Source organism: Acinonyx jubatus, chromosome B3 (assembly GCF_027475565.1).
Source record: "Acinonyx jubatus isolate Ajub_Pintada_27869175 chromosome B3, VMU_Ajub_asm_v1.0, whole genome shotgun sequence".
Lineage (NCBI taxonomy): Eukaryota > Metazoa > Chordata > Mammalia > Carnivora > Felidae > Acinonyx > Acinonyx jubatus.
Genome location: NC_069386.1, coordinates 49652071 through 49671546, shown reverse-complemented (window position 1 = coordinate 49671546; position 19476 = coordinate 49652071). Strand labels below are relative to the sequence as shown.

The following is a 19476-nucleotide window of genomic DNA, read 5'->3' as shown; positions in this document are numbered from 1 at the left end:
CGGATCTTTTTCCCCCGACCGGACACTTTTTTTTTTTTTTTAACTGATTCAATCGACTCCCATTCCTTGAAGTCCGACTTCCCAGCCCCAAGAAACTCTCTCAGTAGTGAATGGTGGGTCCCTAAAGGTCTCTAGGAGCAGACGCCTCCCAGGACCGCTTGTAGGGATACAGAGGCCCACACCAACCCAGCCCGTGTCCCTACCCTGGAGCGCGCGCGCGCACACACACACACACACACACACACACAGTACACACACACACACACACGAAAGGACCAATTTGACAGATGAGTGGCTTCGGTCACTACTGATGCGACATCTGGACAAGAGTTTGAACAGAGAATTTTCCACGTGCAAGAACGTGGAGCAAAATAAGAGGTTCTAGCAAGTGCTAGGCGCGCTCACCTTTCTTCCCTGCCCCTCAGTATCCAGACTCAGGCTGCGCGGTCAGTTAGGGCGGGAAGCCGAGCAGCAGCACAAGCCCAAGCCGTGGGCAGTCAGAAACCCACCGCCTGGGACCCAAGAGCCTGAGCCGAGCCCAGAGGACGCCCAACCTACCCGAGCCACAGGGCGGCGAAGCAGCAGGTGTCTGGACAGCCAGGCAGCCGAGCGGCTGGACAGAGGGGAGGCCCTGGGGACTGACCGGCCCCGCCCCGGCCCGGCCCCGCCCCGGCCCCGGCCCCCTGCCCTGCCCCCGCCTCCGGCTCCCGGCTCCCGGCTCCCGCCGGGCTCCGGCTCCCTCCGGCCGCAGCTGCCCGGCCGGCTCAGCGCACCCCGCCTTTGGTCCCCCCGGCCCTCCCCGTCGCGTTGGTGGCGGCGGCGACCGGAACAGGCCCGCCCGCAGCCTCGGAGGTGCGCTGCCCTACAGCGCTGGAGGGAGTTCAGATGAACTGAGGAAAATCCAGGTGGGTCACGTGGTGTAGACCCCAGGCCCCAGCCCTGGCAGACCTTGGAGAAGGGGTGAAAGGAAGTCCGCTCAATACTGCATTCTCCCTGGGGCGCCTGGTGGGTCTGTGGGTTAAGTGTCTGACTTCGGCTCAGGTCATGGTCTCACCGTTAGTGAGTTTGAGCCCCGCGTGGGACTCAGCGCTGAAAGCTTGTTCAGAGCCCGGAGCCCAGAGCCTGGAGCCTGCTTGGGATTCTGTGTCTGCTTCTCTCTCTAACCCTCCCCTGCTCGCGCTCTGTCTCACTCTATCCCTCAAAAATAAATATATGTAATAAAAAATTAAAATACTGCATCCTCCCTTCCAGGGAGAGTGAATCTAGGTTTAGAGAATGGGTGAGAAATTCGGTTTTTCATTGAAAACCAGCAGTCAAGACTGAAACCAGCATTCTAACCAGCAATGAGATAGTGGACCAAGTACCACAACTGACTGGATGTTTTAGAAAAACGGGAGGGACGTTTTGTTTTTCTGGGGTTTCTCAGCTATTTTATTTTACTTACAAAATCCAGTGGGCAACTTAGTCCTGGATTTTTTTTTTTTTTTAATATTTGTTTTTGATAGAGAAACAGAGACGGTGTGAGCGGGAGAGACAGAGAGGGAGACATAGAATCCCAAGGAGGCTCCAGGCTCAGAGCTGTCAGCAGAGCCCAGGGTGAGGCTGGAAGCCACTAACTCCCACTAACCCCTAGATCATGACCTGAGCTCAAGATCTGAGCTCATGACCTGAGGGAAATTCTGAAGCTTTCCGACTGAGCCACCCAGGTGCCCTTGCTTAGTCCTGGATTCTAAGGCTCCTGGAAGCTGGTGGGGAGAGATTTTAACCACACTCCCTTTTCAGGGATGGTCAGGTCTGTGTCAGATCACAACTTTTAGGTCTCCCCTCAGGGAAGACTTCACATATCATGGACTTTACTGCATGAAGCCCCTCTAACTAGGACAGTCTTCCCACCTTCATCATCCTCTGTGCCTTGTTAGTTCCCAGTCTTAGTTCATCAGAATTGTCACTTCCCCGCTTGCAAGTTAACTGTTCTGCTGTTCGTTCCCAAGATACCTCACTTCCTGTGTCATAACACTGGTCACAACTTACTGCAATTAATTATTTGTTGCATTGGCCTCCCCTGCTTGACTGTAAAGGTGAGGACAGTAGATAGGGACAGTGGGTGGGGACAGTAAAAGTGGTATAGTACATACATAATTAGTAAAATAAGTCAGAAAGACAAATAGTGTATGATTTCACTTACATGTGAAATCTAAAAAACAAATGAACAAAACAAAACAGAAGCAGATTCACAGATATAGGAAACTGCTGGTTACCAGAGTAGGGAGGGATTGGGTGTTGGGTGAAATAGGTGAAGGAAATTAAGAGGTACAAACTTCCAGTTATAGATTAAGTGAGTCATGGGGATTTCATGTGCAGCATAAGGAATATAGTCAATAATATTGTAATAACTGTATGGTGCAGTTGGTGATTAGACTTGGGGGAATCATTTGCAATGTATAAAAATATTAGATCACTATGATATACACCTGGAACTAGTAAGATATTAGTATGGCAATTATACTCTAATTAATTTTTTTATTTAAAAATTGCTTAAAATAAATAAATCAATATTGTGGCATGATGATATGCATGTGGCAGTTGACTGGTAAGGTACCCCCAGCCCCCACTTTTTTTTTTGAATCCAAGAATACATTTTTATTTTTTTTTATTTTTTTTGAAATTTATTGTCAAATTGGTTTCCATACAACACCCAGTGCTCATCCCAAAAGATGCCCTCTTCAATACCCATCACCTCCCCTCCCCTCCCTCCCACCCCCCATCAACCCTCAGTTTGTTCTCAGTTTTTAAGAGTCTCTTATGCTTTGGCTCTCTCCCACTCTAACCTCTTTTTTTTTTCCTTCCCCTCCCCCATGGGTTTCTGTTAAGTTTCTCAGGATCCACATAAGAGTGAAAACATATGATATCTGTCTTTCTCTGTATCAGCCCCCACTTCTTTAATGAACTTTTCTCACCTATCCTTGCCTTCTAAGTCTGCAGAATTTTACTTCAGAGTTAATACCTCCATCCCTATCAACCATCCACAAGTCTTCATTTCATTTCTTGAACAGAGCCTTCTTCAGTCTTCACACACGTGCAAGTGTGGTTCCTCTGATCAGCTGTGCCATAACTTGCTTGGTGGTCATAAAGGTCCTCAACCATGCTATGTCTCAGATCAGGACCTTTGATATTTTTAAGACCTATGAAAATGGGGGGGAGGGAAGGAAAAAAAATTAAGTTGAAGAAAGTTTTAATAATACTAATTTATTGGCTTTTATGCCAATACAGTCATTGACCGTGTTGGACTTTCAAAAATCTGTAATACTAGAAAACAGTAAAAGTACTCTTCCCACTTCTTTGTTTTCTAGAAAATGGGAAATAGTTTACTGGAATGAATCTTCCTTCCCCAATGACGTTTAAGACTTGCCTTACTGATAAGACTTATCTTGTTTATCTAAGACAAGGCTGGACACAGGTCCTCCAAATTCCCATTCTATGCATTGTAAGTGATTCCGTGAACTGTATGTGCTCACTAACCAATCTAGACAAACTACCTGCCACTTCAACGTGACCAAACTTTGGTTAGGCTTCTCTTTTTCTCCCAGGCCCCAAACTTTGACCTCCTCTCAGCCTGAACTGGCATAAATCCCTCCTTACCAGATGAAAAGATGCTGATCTCTGGATAAAACTTTGTCTTCTCCACTGTAAGATCGTGCCACTCTGGCTAATCCCACTTCTCCACTTCCTGTTCTTTCCAGAATTGTTTGTCCCTCCCTAGAACCGAAAACACATTTTTCACCTCACTTTTGAAAGGTTTGCCAATCTAAGGATTAAAGCTTTCTCCCTATTGCATTTGTCCCTTATAAAGTCATTTTGGATGAAGTCTCTCCTTACCTTAGTTTATTGTTTTTATTTGACCTTGTAAAATATAATTTTTAATAGTCTTCATGGAGAAAGGCGTCCTGAAAGTAAAAGTACCCTTCCTCAGGTTTCTGTCTATAAAATGAAGAAGTACAACTAATGAATTCAGAAGCCGAATTTCCAAAGAAAGTCAGACCTTCTAGACTCTGCAGGAAGAGCAAGCTGGCAGCTGAAGAAAGCCAAGCCAAGGGCTTGAGGTGTTTCCTTTGGCTAGTCTGATATTGCTGCTGTTTTGTTTGTGTGTTTGTTTTTAATTGAATTTGAATGTCACAGTTCTTACCACTCCGTATAGCCTTCACCATCTTATTACCTATTTGACCACCAAAAACATTTACAACTTGTGTCACTAGAATTCTTTTGTGCTCTCAGCAAAGCACCTTAAATTACAAAATTCCCTTTCCTTCCACCACATCAATAAGAATACCCAGGCACTGATGTCTATTAATATTTATACTGTAGGATTCAGGTGTTTGAACAAAAGGACAAATATTTCATTTACAGTTGAAATGTGTTTCTTTGGTGATAAGATGCCATCCGGCGCAATGCTGTCTCCTTTTTAAGCACTGAAAGATTTTTGCTAGATAAAATAAATAGCCCTGGAGGGTGTGTAGTAATTTAACTTCAAATCAGAATACATTCTCTGACATATTATAATATAAATATGAATAGAAAGAATGTAGGAAGGAAATGGTTTGGCCAGTCCTGTGAAATACCTTGTGGTGGTTTTAATGCATGTCCAAAACTTCTATGATTCTCCCCGCCCTCCCCCCCCCCCCCCCCCCCCCCCCCCCCCCCGCTTGGTGGATCCTAATTACCCTCCCCTGGAGTCTGGGCTGTATTTAGTGAGGCTTCTAACAATAGAATGTGGTAGGAATGATGGAGAGTAAATATCAAATGTACATCATAAAATGACATAATTTTCCCCTTATTCTCACTGTCCCTTGGATCACTCTCTCAGCTAACATGTTGTCAGGATATTCAAGCAACTCTATGGAAAGGTCCACGTGATTAGGAGCTGAGGTCTTCTGCCAATAGCCCTTGAAGAGCTGAAGCCACCTCATTTGAGGATGCCATTTTAGAGATGGATCCTCCAGTCCCAGCTGACATCTTAACTGCACCCTCATGAGATACCCTGCAGCAGACCCATACAGTTCAGCCAGTCTTGAATCCTGACTCACAGGTCCTCAGGCACAATAAATGCTTATTGTTCTTAAGCCACCAAGTTTTGTGATGACTTGTTACATAGCACCTGTCAAAATACATCCTGATGGAGGGAGGTGGCAACACCACAGCCACATCTGGTTTCCAGAGGCAGCAGTGCCTTGCTTCCAGCAGCAGCATCCAGTGGCGAGAAGCAGAGGGACCAAGGTCTGTGCCGGGTGCTGGTGGCAGTGGTGCCTCCATAGTAAAGTGCTGTGGTCTGATTTTGGATTTTGTCATGACTCCATAATATCTAAACTTAGTTTTCCATTTTCTGAGACAGATCTAGTATCCTTTTACAAAATCCTTTTCTGCTTAGATTACCAGTTAATTGCTTCCTCTTGCACACAAACTGAAAACCCTGACTGATGCAGGCAGATACTACCTCTCTTTTATAGATGAGAACATTGAGGACCAAAGTTGCTAAATGATACGTCATTAGATTCAAGTAGCAAGTGATAGAATTGAAATAAATTGACTAGTACAGATTAAGTGAAGCAAACAAACATTTAAATTTAACATTTAAAAGATAAAGGGCTTAGGAGCCTCTGGGTGGCTCAGTCAATTAAGTGTCTGACTCTTGATTTTGGCTCAGGTCATGGTCTCATAGTTGGTTCAGTTCATGAGACTGAGCCTCAAATCAGGCTCTGTGCTGACAGTGCAGAGCCTGCTTGGGATTCCCTGTGTCCCTATCTCTCTGCTCCTCCCCCACTTGCTCTCTTTCTCTCTCTCTCAAAATAAATAAATTAATTAAAAAAAAAAAGATAAGGGGCTCTATATACTAAAAAAAAAAAAAAAAGGAGAAAGAAAAATATTTTTCAGCTGTTTCTCCCAGCGCTGTTGGATGCGGTGACAATGGTAGAGTCCCCTGAACGCAGTTCTCAGTAGCAGAATCTGGAGGCATGTGTTCCCAGAGGAGGAACAACACCTGCTTCTTCCAGTGCAAACCTGCCCACCTTCAATAGTTCGAGGACTAATTGTTTAATGAGTTTATCTATGTACAGTAGGTTAGGTAAACTAGATTACGTTTATATGAAATTCTGCCCAGGTAGTGAATCAAAATCCTGGCAGAGCAGCGTGCCGCTATTGATCTCATAGACGCCACAGCGTGTCCCCCATGTTGGCTTTAGAGGGAGAACATGAGCTTTAGCAGGGCTTCTCTGCACATGCATGGTACGGAAAATCTTATATACCTTCTGTAATGCTTTTCAGGTTGTCCTTTAAAGAGTTTTTGATTAGACAGTTTTTTTTTTTTTTTACTTGATAAGCTCTTCCCTCTGGACACACAGGCCTTGTCAAGGTCCAGGCCAGAAACCTGGGTCTCTCAGCCGTGTGCTGAGGGTGGCAGATCCCTCTGTCCCCAGTGTCCATAAGCACTAGACTTTGTCATTTTGGTGCTGCGGATTGATTGATCCAGTGGCTACATTTGCTAATTAACGTGAGTCTTTTTCCTTATTTAAAAGGAGTCCCTCTTACTGAAAGTAGATGATTACTATCACTGTAGTGTTCTGAAAGTATTAAGTTTGTGCTGAAACCCATTGCCTTTTCGTACAAATGACATTTGTTCTTTCTGTGAAAAAGCGTTACCCTGGAGTGTGTTTGTACAACAGACCCTTACAATGGTGAAGCGTTGTTTTTGTTTTTGTTTTTGTTTTTACCATATCATTATTTTTACTGTCCAGAATTTATAATACAAGGGCCAGAGATTTCTCCCCAATTCAAGTTTATAAATTTTTGATTGGCTTGTGAGGCCAGTAGGGATACTTCTTTTTGTCTAATTTGGTTTCTGGGAAGACTTCATTCAGGTCCTCAATGCTCATCTGATCAAATGGAATTATGTTCTTCATCTTCTCCAGCTCTTTTTCATATAATGCAATCCTGGCCTTTGAGAGAGACAAAAACTCAGCACAACTTTTCACATCTTCTTTTTCTTCAGCATCCACCTGGACAGTATATTTATCCTATGGCACAGGAGCCTTCAGGACATTAAACTTCTTCTCAAAGTCCTGTACCAAGCCAGCCTTTGTCACATTGAGCTTGTAGTCAATTGACCAGGTAGATAGCAGGTGGATTCTCAGGGAGAGTAGCCAACCTGGAGGTGAGGGTCTTATTCTAGGATTTCAGGGAGTTAACAATGGCCTTCTGGCCTTTCTTTTTAAACCAGCTTTTCATGCTGGCTCTCTGCCCTGATCCAACATTATAGCAATGAACCCCTAACTACTACAAAATGGACCATGTTCTTCCAAACTTCCTTGATATTGTACAGACACTTCTTCCTGCAAATGCTTTTTTCTGTGCCATCTCTGCCTCCCACACATTTCAATCAATTTGCCTCTTCTTACTTTGAAATCCAGTTTTAGTGATGATTCCTCTTTGTGTCCTTATCTGAGCCCTCAGGAAGAGGTAATTATTTTCATCCACTCCTAATGCTCTCCCAGGGTTCTGTTTCTATCCATGATAAAATGCTTATTAAGCTTATTTACCTTTCTGAACAATCCTACCCAAGGATTGACTCCAGACTCTGCCTAACTAATGGTGAGTACTGAAAAATGAGGGGCTTGGGACAAAATCTACTTAGTGAACAAGATCCCAGTGCTTCAATGCCATCAGCTGTACGAATAATGTCAGCTAGGTATATAACCTCATGTAGGACACTAGAAACATTTCTCAAAATAAAATTGAATGTCCAAAATCTATAAAGAACTTATCAAACTCAACACCCAAAAACCAAATATTCCAGTGAAGAAATGGGCAAAAGACATGAATAAACACTTCTCCAAAGAAGACATCCACATGGCCAACCAACACATGAAAAAATGCTCAATGTTGCTCATCATCACAGAAATAAAAATCAAAACCACAGTGAGATACCACCTCACACCTGTGAGAATGGCTAACATTAACAACTCAGGCAACAACAGATGTTGGTGAAGATGCAGAGAAAGAGGATCTTTTGTGCACTGCTGGTGGGAATGCAAGCTGGTACAGCCACTCCGGAAAACAGTAGGGAGGTTCCTCAAAAAATTACAACAGAACTACTCTATGACCCAGCAATTGCACTACTAGGCATTTATCCAAGGGATACAGGTATGCTGTTTCAAAGGGACATATGCACCCCAATGTTTATAGCAGCACTACCAACAATAGCCAAAGTATGGAAAGAGCCCAGATGTCCACTGATGGATGAATGGATAAAGAAGATGTGGTACATATATACAATGGAGTATTACTTGGCAATCAAAAAGAATGAAATCTTGCCATTTGCAATGTGGATGGAACTAGAGGATATTATTCTAAGTGAAATTAGTCAGAGAAAGACAAATGTCATATGACTTCACTCATATGAGGACTTTTTTTTTTTTTCAACGTTTATTTATTTTTGGGACAGAGAGAGACAGAGCATGAACGGGGGAGGGGCAGAGAGAGAGGGAGACACAGAATCGGAAACAGGCTCCAGGCTCTGAGCCATCAGCCCAGAGCCTGACGCGGGGCTCGAACTCACGGACCGCGAGATCGTGACCTGGCTGAAGTCGGACGCTTAACCGACTGCGCCACCCAGGCGCCCCTCATATGAGGACTTTAAGACACAGAACAGATGAACATAAGGGAAGGGAAGCAAAAATAAAATAAAAACAAGGAGGGGGGATAAAACATAAGAGACTCTTAAATATGGAGAACAAACAGAGGGTTACTGGAGGGGTTGTAGAAGGGGGGATGGGCTAAATGGGTAAGGGGCATTAGGGAATCTGTTCCTGAAATCATTGTTTCACTATATGCTAACTAATTTGGATGTAAATTAAAAAAAATAAAATTTAAATAAAATAAAATTGAGTGATTCTAAAAAGACCTCAAGAAAATGACATTTGCAAGTTTCTCAAGTAAATCGGTGAGTACTCATCTGACTGTGAATGCCACTACTGACAAATCCAACCCTTACACAAAGATTGTCCACTTAGATTTTAGTATCTTTCTTTTTTTTAATGAAAAATAAAGGACTACCAGAGTTTTGTAGAAAACCTCCAACATGAAAGAGATTAAAACATACCGATTAGAAAAGGGAAAAGGAAGAAGTAGAGACAATTCAGGGAACAGAATAAAATATCAATTCTCAGAGATAGGAAGAACTTAATCTATTAAGGAAGACTAAGAGTCTATATTTAAAAAAAGAAACAGAATGAAAACGTTCTTTTAAAATAAAACTGTACTAAAAGTATGCATATTAATTCCAGTATAGTTAGCATATAATGTTATATTAGTTTCAGGTGTGCAATATAGTGATTCAGCAGTCCTATACATTACTCACTACTCATCTTCTTAAGTGTATTCTTAATCCTCATCACCTATTTTACCCATCTCTCCATTCACCTCCCCTCTGGCTACCATCAGTTTGCTGTCTATAGTTAAGAGTCTGTTTCATGGTTTATCTCTTTTGTTTGTTTGTTTTGTTTTGTAAATTCCACCTATGAGTGAAATCATATGGTTGTTTGTCTTTCTGACTGGCATGTTTCACTCATGTTTTGCAAATTTCATTCTTTTTTAAAGATTTTATTTTATTTTTTAATGTTTATTTAGTTTGGAGAGAGAGAGCAAGGGAGCTGGGGAGGGGCAGAGAGAGAGACTCCCAAGCAGGCTCCATGCCATCAGTGCAGAGTTCGATGTAGGGCTTAAACTGACAAACTGTGAGATCATGACCTGAGCCAAAATCAAGAATCAGTCGCTCAACTGACTGAGCCATCCAGGTGCCCCAGATTTTATGTCTAAGTAATGCTATCTATATCTATATCTATATCTATATCTATATCTATATATCTCAACATCTTTATTCAGTCATCTATCAATGGGCAGAGACTGTTTCTACAATTTGGCTATGGTAAATAATGCTACAATACACATATGGGTGCATATATCCTTTTGAATTAGTGTTTTTGTCATCTTTGGGTAAATATGCAGTAGTGGAATTACTAGATCATAGAGTAGTCCTATTTTTATTTTTTTTCAGTTACCTCCATACTGTTTTGTACAATGGCTATAGCATTTGCATTTAGTAACAGTGCACAAGGGTTCTTTTTTCTCCACATCCTTTCCAACACTTTTTGGAACACAAGAGTGTTCTTAATTTAGCCATTTTAACAGGTATGATGTTATGTCTCATTGTGGTTTTGGTTTGCATTTCCCTGATGGTGAGTGATGTTGAGCATCTTTTCATGTGTCTGTTGGCCATCTGATTGTCTTTGGAGAAATTTCTGTTCATATCTTCTGCCCATTTTTAATTGGATTATTATTATTATTATTATTATTATTTTGATGTTGAGTTGTGTAAGTTTTTTATATATTTTGGATACTAACCCTTTATTGGATATGTCATTTGAAAATATCTTCTCCCATTCCATTCTCCTCTCCCTCTAGTGTTTAGGTATATGGTGTCATACTTTATTTACATCCTTTTATTTTGTGAATCCCTAGACTTATTTTTACATATACACTTAATTTTATTGTGTTTGTGCTTCCAACTTTTCTTATTCCTACTTACCATCTCTCCTTTCTACTCAGAGTCCCTTTTAATATTTCTCATAGGGCTGGTCTAGTGGTAATGAAATCCTTTAACTTTTGTTTGTCTGGGAAACTCTTTGTCCTTCTATCTGAATGATAGCCTTGTTAGATAGAGTATTCTTATTCTTGATTGCAGGTGTTTTGTGTATGTGTATGTGTGTGTATGAGTGTGTGTGTGTGTGTGTGTGTGTGTGTGTTTTCTTTCTTTTTTTCCTAGTGCTTTGAATATGTCAAGCCATTCTTTTCTGGCCTGCAAAGTTTCCAGTGAAAAATCAGCTGATGACCCTATGGGGTTTCCCTTGTATGTAACTGTTTTCTCTTGCTGCTTTTAAAATTCTCTTTATCACTACTTTTTGCCATTTTAATTACTTTGTGACTTGGTGTGAACCTCCTTGGGTTGCTTTTGTTGGAGGCTGTCTGTGCCTCCTGGATCTGGATTTCTGTTTCTCTCCCCAGATTCAGGAAGTTTGCAGCTATTATTTCTTGAAATAAATTTTCTTACCCCTTTTTTGTGTCTTCTCCTGGAAACCCTGTAATGCATATGTTATTGTGCTTGATGTTGGCACTGAGTTCCCTCGGTCTAATTTCATTTTTATTATATTTGTTTCTCTCTCCTGTTCAGTTTGATGGTTTTCCATTACTTTGTCCTCAAGGTCTTGTATCTGTTCTTCTGCTTCTTTAGTCTACTATTTATTCCACCTAGTGTATCTTTAATTTGAGTTATTTACATATGATTGGTTATTTTTTGTTTTGTATCACTTTTTGAAGGTCTCACTGAAGTCTTCCACTCTTCTCCAGTCCAGTGAGTCTCTTTATAACCATTACTTTAAATTATATATCAGGCATATTACACTTCTCCATTTCATTTAGCTCTCTTGTTGTGATTTTGTCCTGTTCTTTGATTTGAGACATATTCCTGTTTCCTTATTTTGTCTAACCCTCTGTGCCTGTTTCTATGTGTTAGGAAAGTCAGATACATCTCCTCCTCTTGCAAGTAGTGGCATTATGAAGAAGAGGTCCTGTATTACTCTGCAGTCTTCTGTTCAACAGACCCTGGTTCTTCAGGGGTGTCCTCTATTTGTGATGTGTGCACTCTGATGTTTTGGCTGACCTGCTTTTGCCTTCAATCCAGTCATCTGCAATAACTTTCTCTGTATATTGTGGGCAGGGTTTGGTCCCTGTGTTGTTAGTTGGCCAGTTTGGAGCCACTTTGGGCTTGAGTTGAGTCAGACCAGGTGTTTACCAGAGATCCAATAATACTGGACTACAGAGCACTTTCCCTGTGTTATGCTGTGAGAAGCTTTCATTGGTGGGCAGGGCCTACAGTCAGACCAGACCATATGTCTTCCCCCAGACCACTGCTGGGGCCACTGTTGGACTGATGTGTGTGTGGTTATCCTCCCCTCACCCCAGAGCAGAAGTGTCTTCAGAGTGGTGCTGGCCCTTTTGGAGATACTTGCGCTCTGCCAGGCTTGTGACACCAATTTGGAAAGGCTTTGGCCAAGGATGTATTAGAGCAGGCAGGTCCACTGGAGAGTATAGAGGTGGAACATGTGTGTTAACAAGGTTTATGCATGTCTGTTGTGGGAGGAGATCTGGAGCTTCTTTAGAAAACTCTTGCTACAAGAATGTAGGGGGTGAGTCCCCAGTAGAATGCAGAGACCAGTTGTGGGATACCTGCAAGGTCCACGATGGTCTGCTGTGGGAGGGGTCTTACAGTCCCCCTGAGTGAGGTTTCCCATGTTGGAGTGGATGCGGTGCACTGTTAACAAATTAGGTGGATAGTATTGGTATTGCGCTTGTTCCTGCAGGTGTCCCTGTGACTAGGCTGAGGCAAATGGAACTGGGGGAGGCAAATGGAACTGGCCAGCTCCTTTGTTCCTGGAGAAGAATCCTAAAGAGGCATGCCCCTCCAACATGTGCTCTGAGGTTAGTAAATAAATCTTCTTCCCGTACACCCCTGGCATTTGTCAGATGGCTGATACTATGCTGTATCTTGGTGGGGCTGTTTATTGTGCTGTCTCTTTAAGGGCAGTAACTCAGATTCCTATTGATCTCCAACCTCTAGATAGCCAAGCTAACTGATATTTAAAGTTCCATTTGTTAAGTCTTGCTGATTGTCAGAACTCACAAAATTAAGCCGTATGGTTTCAAAGCCAAATGTTATGAGGATTTGCCTCCCCTGTGCAGGTTCTCTGTGCCTGGCGTGCTTGCTTTGAGTGTCTCTCTCCCCTCTCTGTGCCTGCAATGACCCTACACCCTGTGGACAGTCACATAGCTCCTTTTAGCTCCTGAATGTGTATCTCTGCCCTTCCTACTTTCTTTGATATGGCCTCTTCTCTACATTTTGTTGTGGAGAATCTATTCTATTCTGCCAGTCTTCAGCTTGTTTTCTGACTTATTTACACTGATGTGGGTGTTGTTTAGTTGTATCTATGGGACAAGATGAGCTTAGGATCTTCCTACTCTGCCATCTTCCCCAAAAGTCCTAAAAGGTATATGTTTTAATGGAAAGGTTGAAAAATAAAGCTAAGTCAATCTTTCTGAAAGTAAATGACAAAGATAAAGAGATTAACAATGGGAAAGAAAAGAAAACTAGAAGTTAATCTAGGAGTTCCAACACACTACTCGTCATTCTGAAAAGAACAGTGGAAAGTTAGAGTGGAAATGATAGATCAAAGAAATAACAGAAGGAAATCTAACAGAAATAAAGGACATATCTCTTGAAGGGGGGGGGAAAGATAGGGAGGAAGGCAAACCATAAGAGACTCTTAAAAACTGAGAATAAACTGAGGGTTGATGGGGGGTGGGAGGGAGGGGAAAGTGGGTGATGGGCATTGAGGAGGGCACCTGTTGGGATCAGCACTGGGTGTTGTATGGAAACCAATTTGACAGTAAATTTCATATTAAAAAAAAAAGGACATACGTCTTATATCAAAAAGTCTACTGGCTGTGCGGGAAAGTAAAAATAAAATCCTGTATGCAAAGCTTTATTGCAGCTTTATTCATAAAAGGAAATAACTCAAATATCCTTCAACTAGTGAATATACAAACTCTGATATAGCCATATATACATCTAGGGAAACACTCAATATTATAAACATTTTCCCAAACTACAGTATTGATGTAATCCCAATCAAATTTGCATAAGTATTTCCATGTATATTGGTAAACTGATTCTAAAAATTATGTAAAAAGACAAAGGAACTAGGATTCAGCAATTGTGAAAAAGAACAAATTTGGAGGATGCAGACTCTCTGGTTTCAAAACTTATTATCAAACTACAGTAACATACTATACTATAATGGTAGTGGTGAAAAGAAAGACAGAGATATCAGTGAAATGAAGTAGAGGGTAGTGAAACAGACCTGTACATACACAGTCAATTGATTTGTTTTTAAAGGTACAAAGATAATTAAATGGAGAAATTAGACAAAAGATAATTAAATGGCTGACCTTCTTTTACCTTCAGTCCAGTCATATCTTTCTCTATGTATTGTGGGCAGGGTTTGGTCCCTGTGTTGTTAGTTGGCCAGTTTGGAGCCACTTTGGGCTTGAGTTGAGTCAGACCAGGTGTTTACCAGAGATCCAATAGTAATGGACTACTTTTCATTAAATGGTCTTGGAACTATTGTCATCCATATGTTAAATGAATAAATGAATGAATGAGTGAATGTGTAGGTAAATGAATAGGTGAGTTAACTTCAACCCATACTTTGTACTTTAAAGTTTCTAGATATGACACAAAAGCATGATCCAGAAAAGAAAAAAGATAGAAAAGTTGAATATCATCAAAATTAAGCACTTAATGGTTGGGAAAAAATCGTGTGAAAAAAGAAAATTGAACAGATAGCCAATTGTGTGTGGGGAGTGTGTATGTGTGGGGTGTATATGTGTGCATGCTTTTCTGAACTGAAATGAAGTTGAAGATCCTTGGGTGACTTTTAAAGAAGTTACAAGCCTGTGAAACTAGAAGCTTAAAAAAATGATGGCAGATTTTTGATTATAGTAGTGCCATTGCGCAACCTTTAATATAATATTTTAGGTGAAAAGGTATTATTTAGACAGGTTATTTTTCTAACACTTGATTTCAAGGTCAAATATATTTTTTTCTTCCTGTTTTAGAAGTGCCTACAGTGTAAGAAAAATGAGAAAAGACAAGTAAATATATTTTTATGATAGAATTCTTGAGCTTAAAAATGGTAGATATTGAAGCAATTTGAAGTTCTTACTACAGCAGTGACCAAACCTAGTTATTTCTAAGTTCTAAATGCTTCATGCAAAAGCGAAATAATTACCTGAGACAGTGTTATAGAATGAATGACCCAGATACAGTTTGGATTTTGCTGTCTCCTTGTGTATTCTGCTCAGCTGTCTATATAAATGATTGTAACATTGTGTACTTAATCATCAGCAAATGGAAGTTTCCAGAAGAAAAACTGTCCCATAGATTTTAGCACACTCTGACATGAAAGGAAGGTTAAGTCTCAGAACTTAATTATATTAACATCCCAGGAAGGGTCAAGGAACAGAGTAATCTATAGTTAGTATCCTAGTACTATATATGTTATTTTGAGACCATCAATTCATAAACTGAACTCCAGTTTATAACAGCAACAATACCTTATGTTTGGATAGTGTTTCTTCAACAAACTCCATACATATATATTTTTTAATGTACCATTTTGTTATGCAATAGTTTTATTTTTTCTTCATTTTTAATTATTTTATGTGAGTTGGCACACAATGTTACATTAGTTTCAGGTGTATGACATAGTGATTTCACAACTCTGTATGTTATGCTTGTCACAAATGTAGCTACCATCTGTCACCATACAACACTATTACAATGTCACTGACTATATTCCCCATGCTGTGCCTTTTATTTCCATGACTTTTTCATTCTGTACCTGGAAGTCTGTATCTCCCAGTCTCCTTCACCCATTTTGCCCATCACCCTACCCTTCCTTCTGGCAACCATCAGGACTGATTCTGCTTTTTGTTTGTTTATTCATTTGTTTTGCTTTTTATTTTTTTAATGTAATTTATTGTCAAATTGGCTAACAGACAGTGTTTACAGTGTGCTCTTGGTTTTGGGGGTAGATTCCTGTGGTTCATCGCTTATATACAACACCCAGTGCTCATCCCAACAAGTGCCTTCCTCAACACCATTTTGCTTTTTAGATTCCACATATGAATGAAATCATATGGTATTTGTCTGTCTCAGTATGATTTATATCTCTTAGCATAATACCCGTAGGTCCATCCATTTTGTCACAAATAATAAGATCTCATTCTTTTCTAACACCATATCCAAAAATAAACTCAAAACAGATTAAAGATCTAAATGTGAGACCTGAAACCATAAAAATCTTGAGGAGAACACGGGCAGTAATTTCTTTGACATTGGCTGTAGCAACATTTTCCTAGATATTCATAAGATAAGGAAAACAAAAGCATAAACTATTGGGACTACATCAGAATAAAAAGCTTTTACGCAATGAAGGAAACCATCAACAAAACAAAAGGCAACCTACTGAACAGAAGATATTTGTAAATGATACATCACGTGTGTATTTTAACTGATACGATGTATGATGTACAAATACAAGAGAAAGGATATGACTTTGAAATCATTTGCTTTTGACTTTGCATTGCATTTGGCAATTCTGCATAATGTCATTTTGAAGTGAATCCTAGCTTTCATCCTAAGCAGTTGTTTCCTTTGAATTGTCTTTCATGTTTTGATCCCTTTATTTGAATCCAGTTCAATCTATGGATAATATATACTTCCCTCAGTTCTCAACCTTCCATCCTCAGAAATAATCCAGATCACTTTCCATTTTCCCCACTCTCATCTGTTGATTAATTTCACTCTCTCTGGTTCTCAGTCTTCTCTACTCCCACCTCATGATGATGCCCTGTTTTGTTTTAGGTTTCTCTTCCAGTCTACTATTTACCTCTTTTTCCCCATTCTTTTCCCTTTAATGGCACATGTCAAAATTGTGATTACACATCCATTTGCTTATTTACTTATTTTTCCCCATTGGGTTATTGTAAGATGCATGATGGTAGTGACTCAATCAGATTCTTTCACTACTATACCCAGAGTGCTTAGGACATAGTAGATGCTTAATAAAATTTGTTGAATAATAAAATAAATAACTAAACTTATCTTACCAGTTAACCATGTATAAAAATATTAAAGTTAGTTCCTAATTCAAATCTTAAAAATAAATTCTAAATGAATTAAAAATTTAGAAGCTAATAGAATGAAACTGCAAAATTTTCTGAGTAAATATTAAAAAAATTTCTTAATGTTTATTTTTGAGAGAGAGAGAGACAGAGCATGAGTGGGGGGAGGGCCAGAGAGAAAGGGAGACACAGAATCCAAAGCAGGCTCCAGGCTCTGAGCTCTCAGCACAGAGCCTGACATGGGGCTCGAACCTACGGACCACAAGATTATGACCTGACCCAAAGTCAGATGCCCAACTGACTAAGCTGCTCATGTGCCCCTCTGAGTAAGTATTTTAAAACTTTGGTGTGGCATTTCTTTGTCATATTTCTTCCTCCTCCACGTCTTCTACTTTTTCATCTCTTCCTCCTGTCTATACTTGTCTTTTTTTCTGTTCTGTTTTTGTAATAGAAACATACAAATCATACACAGTTATTGCCTTTAAAAAATACAAAAATACTATCAAGAAAATGAAAGGTCTTTTGTATTCCATCCACCCATTTACCCCATACAAACCCTGTTTTTCATTTGAGAAAAGCAGTCTGTGTACGGGCCAGAAGCTGAAATCATCTACAAAAATACTGATAACTTTTACTGTGTATAATTTACAATAAACTATGCATCAGACCCATTGTAAGCAAATTTAAAAGGCAAGTGACAAACTTAGAAAAATACTTTCAAGTCATGTTAAAACCATTATGATCTGTGATGGACTAAATATGGCAGCATATTCTTTGTCACCCCTCCATTGAGAGATAGTTTATTTCTCACCATCTTGAATATGGCTTAACTCTGTGATTTCTTAACTAATAGAAGATAGCAGAAGTTTCGCTCTGCCATTTGGACCTAAGCCTATGAAGGTCTGATAGCTTCCACTTGTGCACTTTGGGGAGTACTGAGCTTCTATGGAAAAAGTGTAATTACTATGCCAGAGAGATGCATGAAGAGACCACCTGGAGAAACCATGTGGAAAGGAGAGGCTCTGAGATCTGATGCTACAATGAGAAGAAGAGAGGGCCAATTCCAGACTCTAACTAAATGACTCCAACTTGGGACAACATCTGATGGCATCCTCATGAGGTATCCAAAGCAAAGCAGTAGAATTATCCTGCTAAGCCCAGTCAACCTCAAAGTCACGGCCATAAAAAAATGATTGACATTTAAGGCAGTAATCAACAACTGAAATGGAATTAGTAGCCGTCTTAGTCTACTTGGGCTCCTATAAAAAATACCGTAGCCTGGGTGGCTTATAAACAATATTTATTTCTCACAGTTCTGGAGGCTGAGAGATCCAAGATCATGGTGCTAGCATATTTTGATGCCAGATGAGGGTGCACTTCCTGATTCATAAACTGTGCCTTCTAGCTGTAACCTCACGTGGTGGAAAGTGTTAGCAAAGTGTGGGGTCTCTTTTATGAGGACAAATTCCATTCATGAATTGCATCCTTATGACCTAATCAACCTCCTGAAGACCACTGATTTGGGCATTAAGCTTCAGTGTATGAATTTTAGAAGGACACGAACATTCAGTCCATAGCAGTAGCTAAAAATACTATTGAATGAAAAATGTGAAATATGTGGCTTTCGCCTTGGGACTGGATTGGGGCCAAAGCTTTATTGACCTCAAGGATATTGTAAAAGTTAGTCTGATCATAAACTGAATTGTATCCTCACACACAGCACAGTGTTAAGAAAATGGTATAGTTGCTGAATAAATATCAGATAAGTAAACAAATGAGGTCTTATAAACAAGTAAAACAAATGGGCAAAATGAATAAATAGGCATTTTATCCAGAGCATAAATATCCAGTACATAAATAAAAACTTGCTCAGTGTCATGAATATTTAAAGAAATGAGAATTGGAATAGTATCTTGGCTGGGTGTTTGTTTTGCCTATTAAATTGATCAAAATAAAATATAATGGTACTAGGAAGGCATATGCTGTTATATTTGCCAGTGTGGGTGAATGCTGATTAGATGTTTTTGGAGGGCAGTTAGCAATATGCATTAAATGCCTCAAAAATTCATATGCTCTTGGGGCACCTGGGTGGGTCATTTGGTTAAGTAAGCATCCGACTTCAGTTCAGATCATGATCTCGTGGTTTGTGGATTCAAGCCTGGCATCTGGCTCTGTGCTGATAGCTCGGAGCCTGGAGCCTGCTTTGGATTCTCTGTCTCCCTGTGGTTCTCTGCTCCTCCCCCACTCACACTGTGTCTCTCTCTTTCTCACTCTCAAAAATAAAAATAAACATTAAAAAAGTAAATTAAATTAAAATAAGAATTAAAAAAAAATTCATATAAGGACACCTGGGTGGCTCAGTTGATTCAGCTTCTGACTTTGGTTTATGTCACGATCTCATGGTTCATGGTTTGAACCCCGTGTTGGATTCTGTGCTCTGTGCAGAGCCTGGAGCCTGCTTTGGATTCTGTGTCTTCCTCTCTTTCTGCTCCTACCCCACTTGCACTCTGTCTCTCTCTCTCTCTCAAAAAATAAATGAACATCAAAAAAGAAATTAAAAATGCTTATGCTCTTTGACTCAGTAATTTAATTTTTAAAAAAATTTCCTGAGAGAAAAATTAAGGATTA

General features: G+C 40.1%; 2 protein-coding genes across 6 annotated transcripts in view; one reads left to right on the top strand and one right to left on the bottom strand.

The window, feature by feature from the left end:
• Nucleotides 1-701, bottom strand: part of WDR72 (WD repeat domain 72) — a 229937-nt gene extending 229236 nt beyond the window's left edge. For 2 of the 5 annotated variants that reach the window (XM_027067278.2, XM_027067277.2), the window contains exon 1: nucleotides 406-627. The gene's annotated coding sequence lies outside the window, so the exon portion shown is untranslated. Of the gene's footprint in view, nucleotides 1-405 lie in introns of all 5 variants that reach the window. The other 3 variants (XM_027067276.2, XM_027067275.2, XM_027067279.2) reach the window with 3 other exon arrangements.
• LOC106989059 (translation initiation factor IF-2-like) overlaps nucleotides 1-19476 on the top strand; it is a 75698-nt gene that overhangs the window by 11569 nt on the left and 44653 nt on the right. The window contains exon 2 of the mRNA XM_053225084.1: nucleotides 456-905. Coding sequence (XP_053081059.1) covers nucleotides 456-905 — 450 coding nt within the window. The remainder of the gene's footprint in view (nucleotides 1-455; nucleotides 906-19476) is intronic.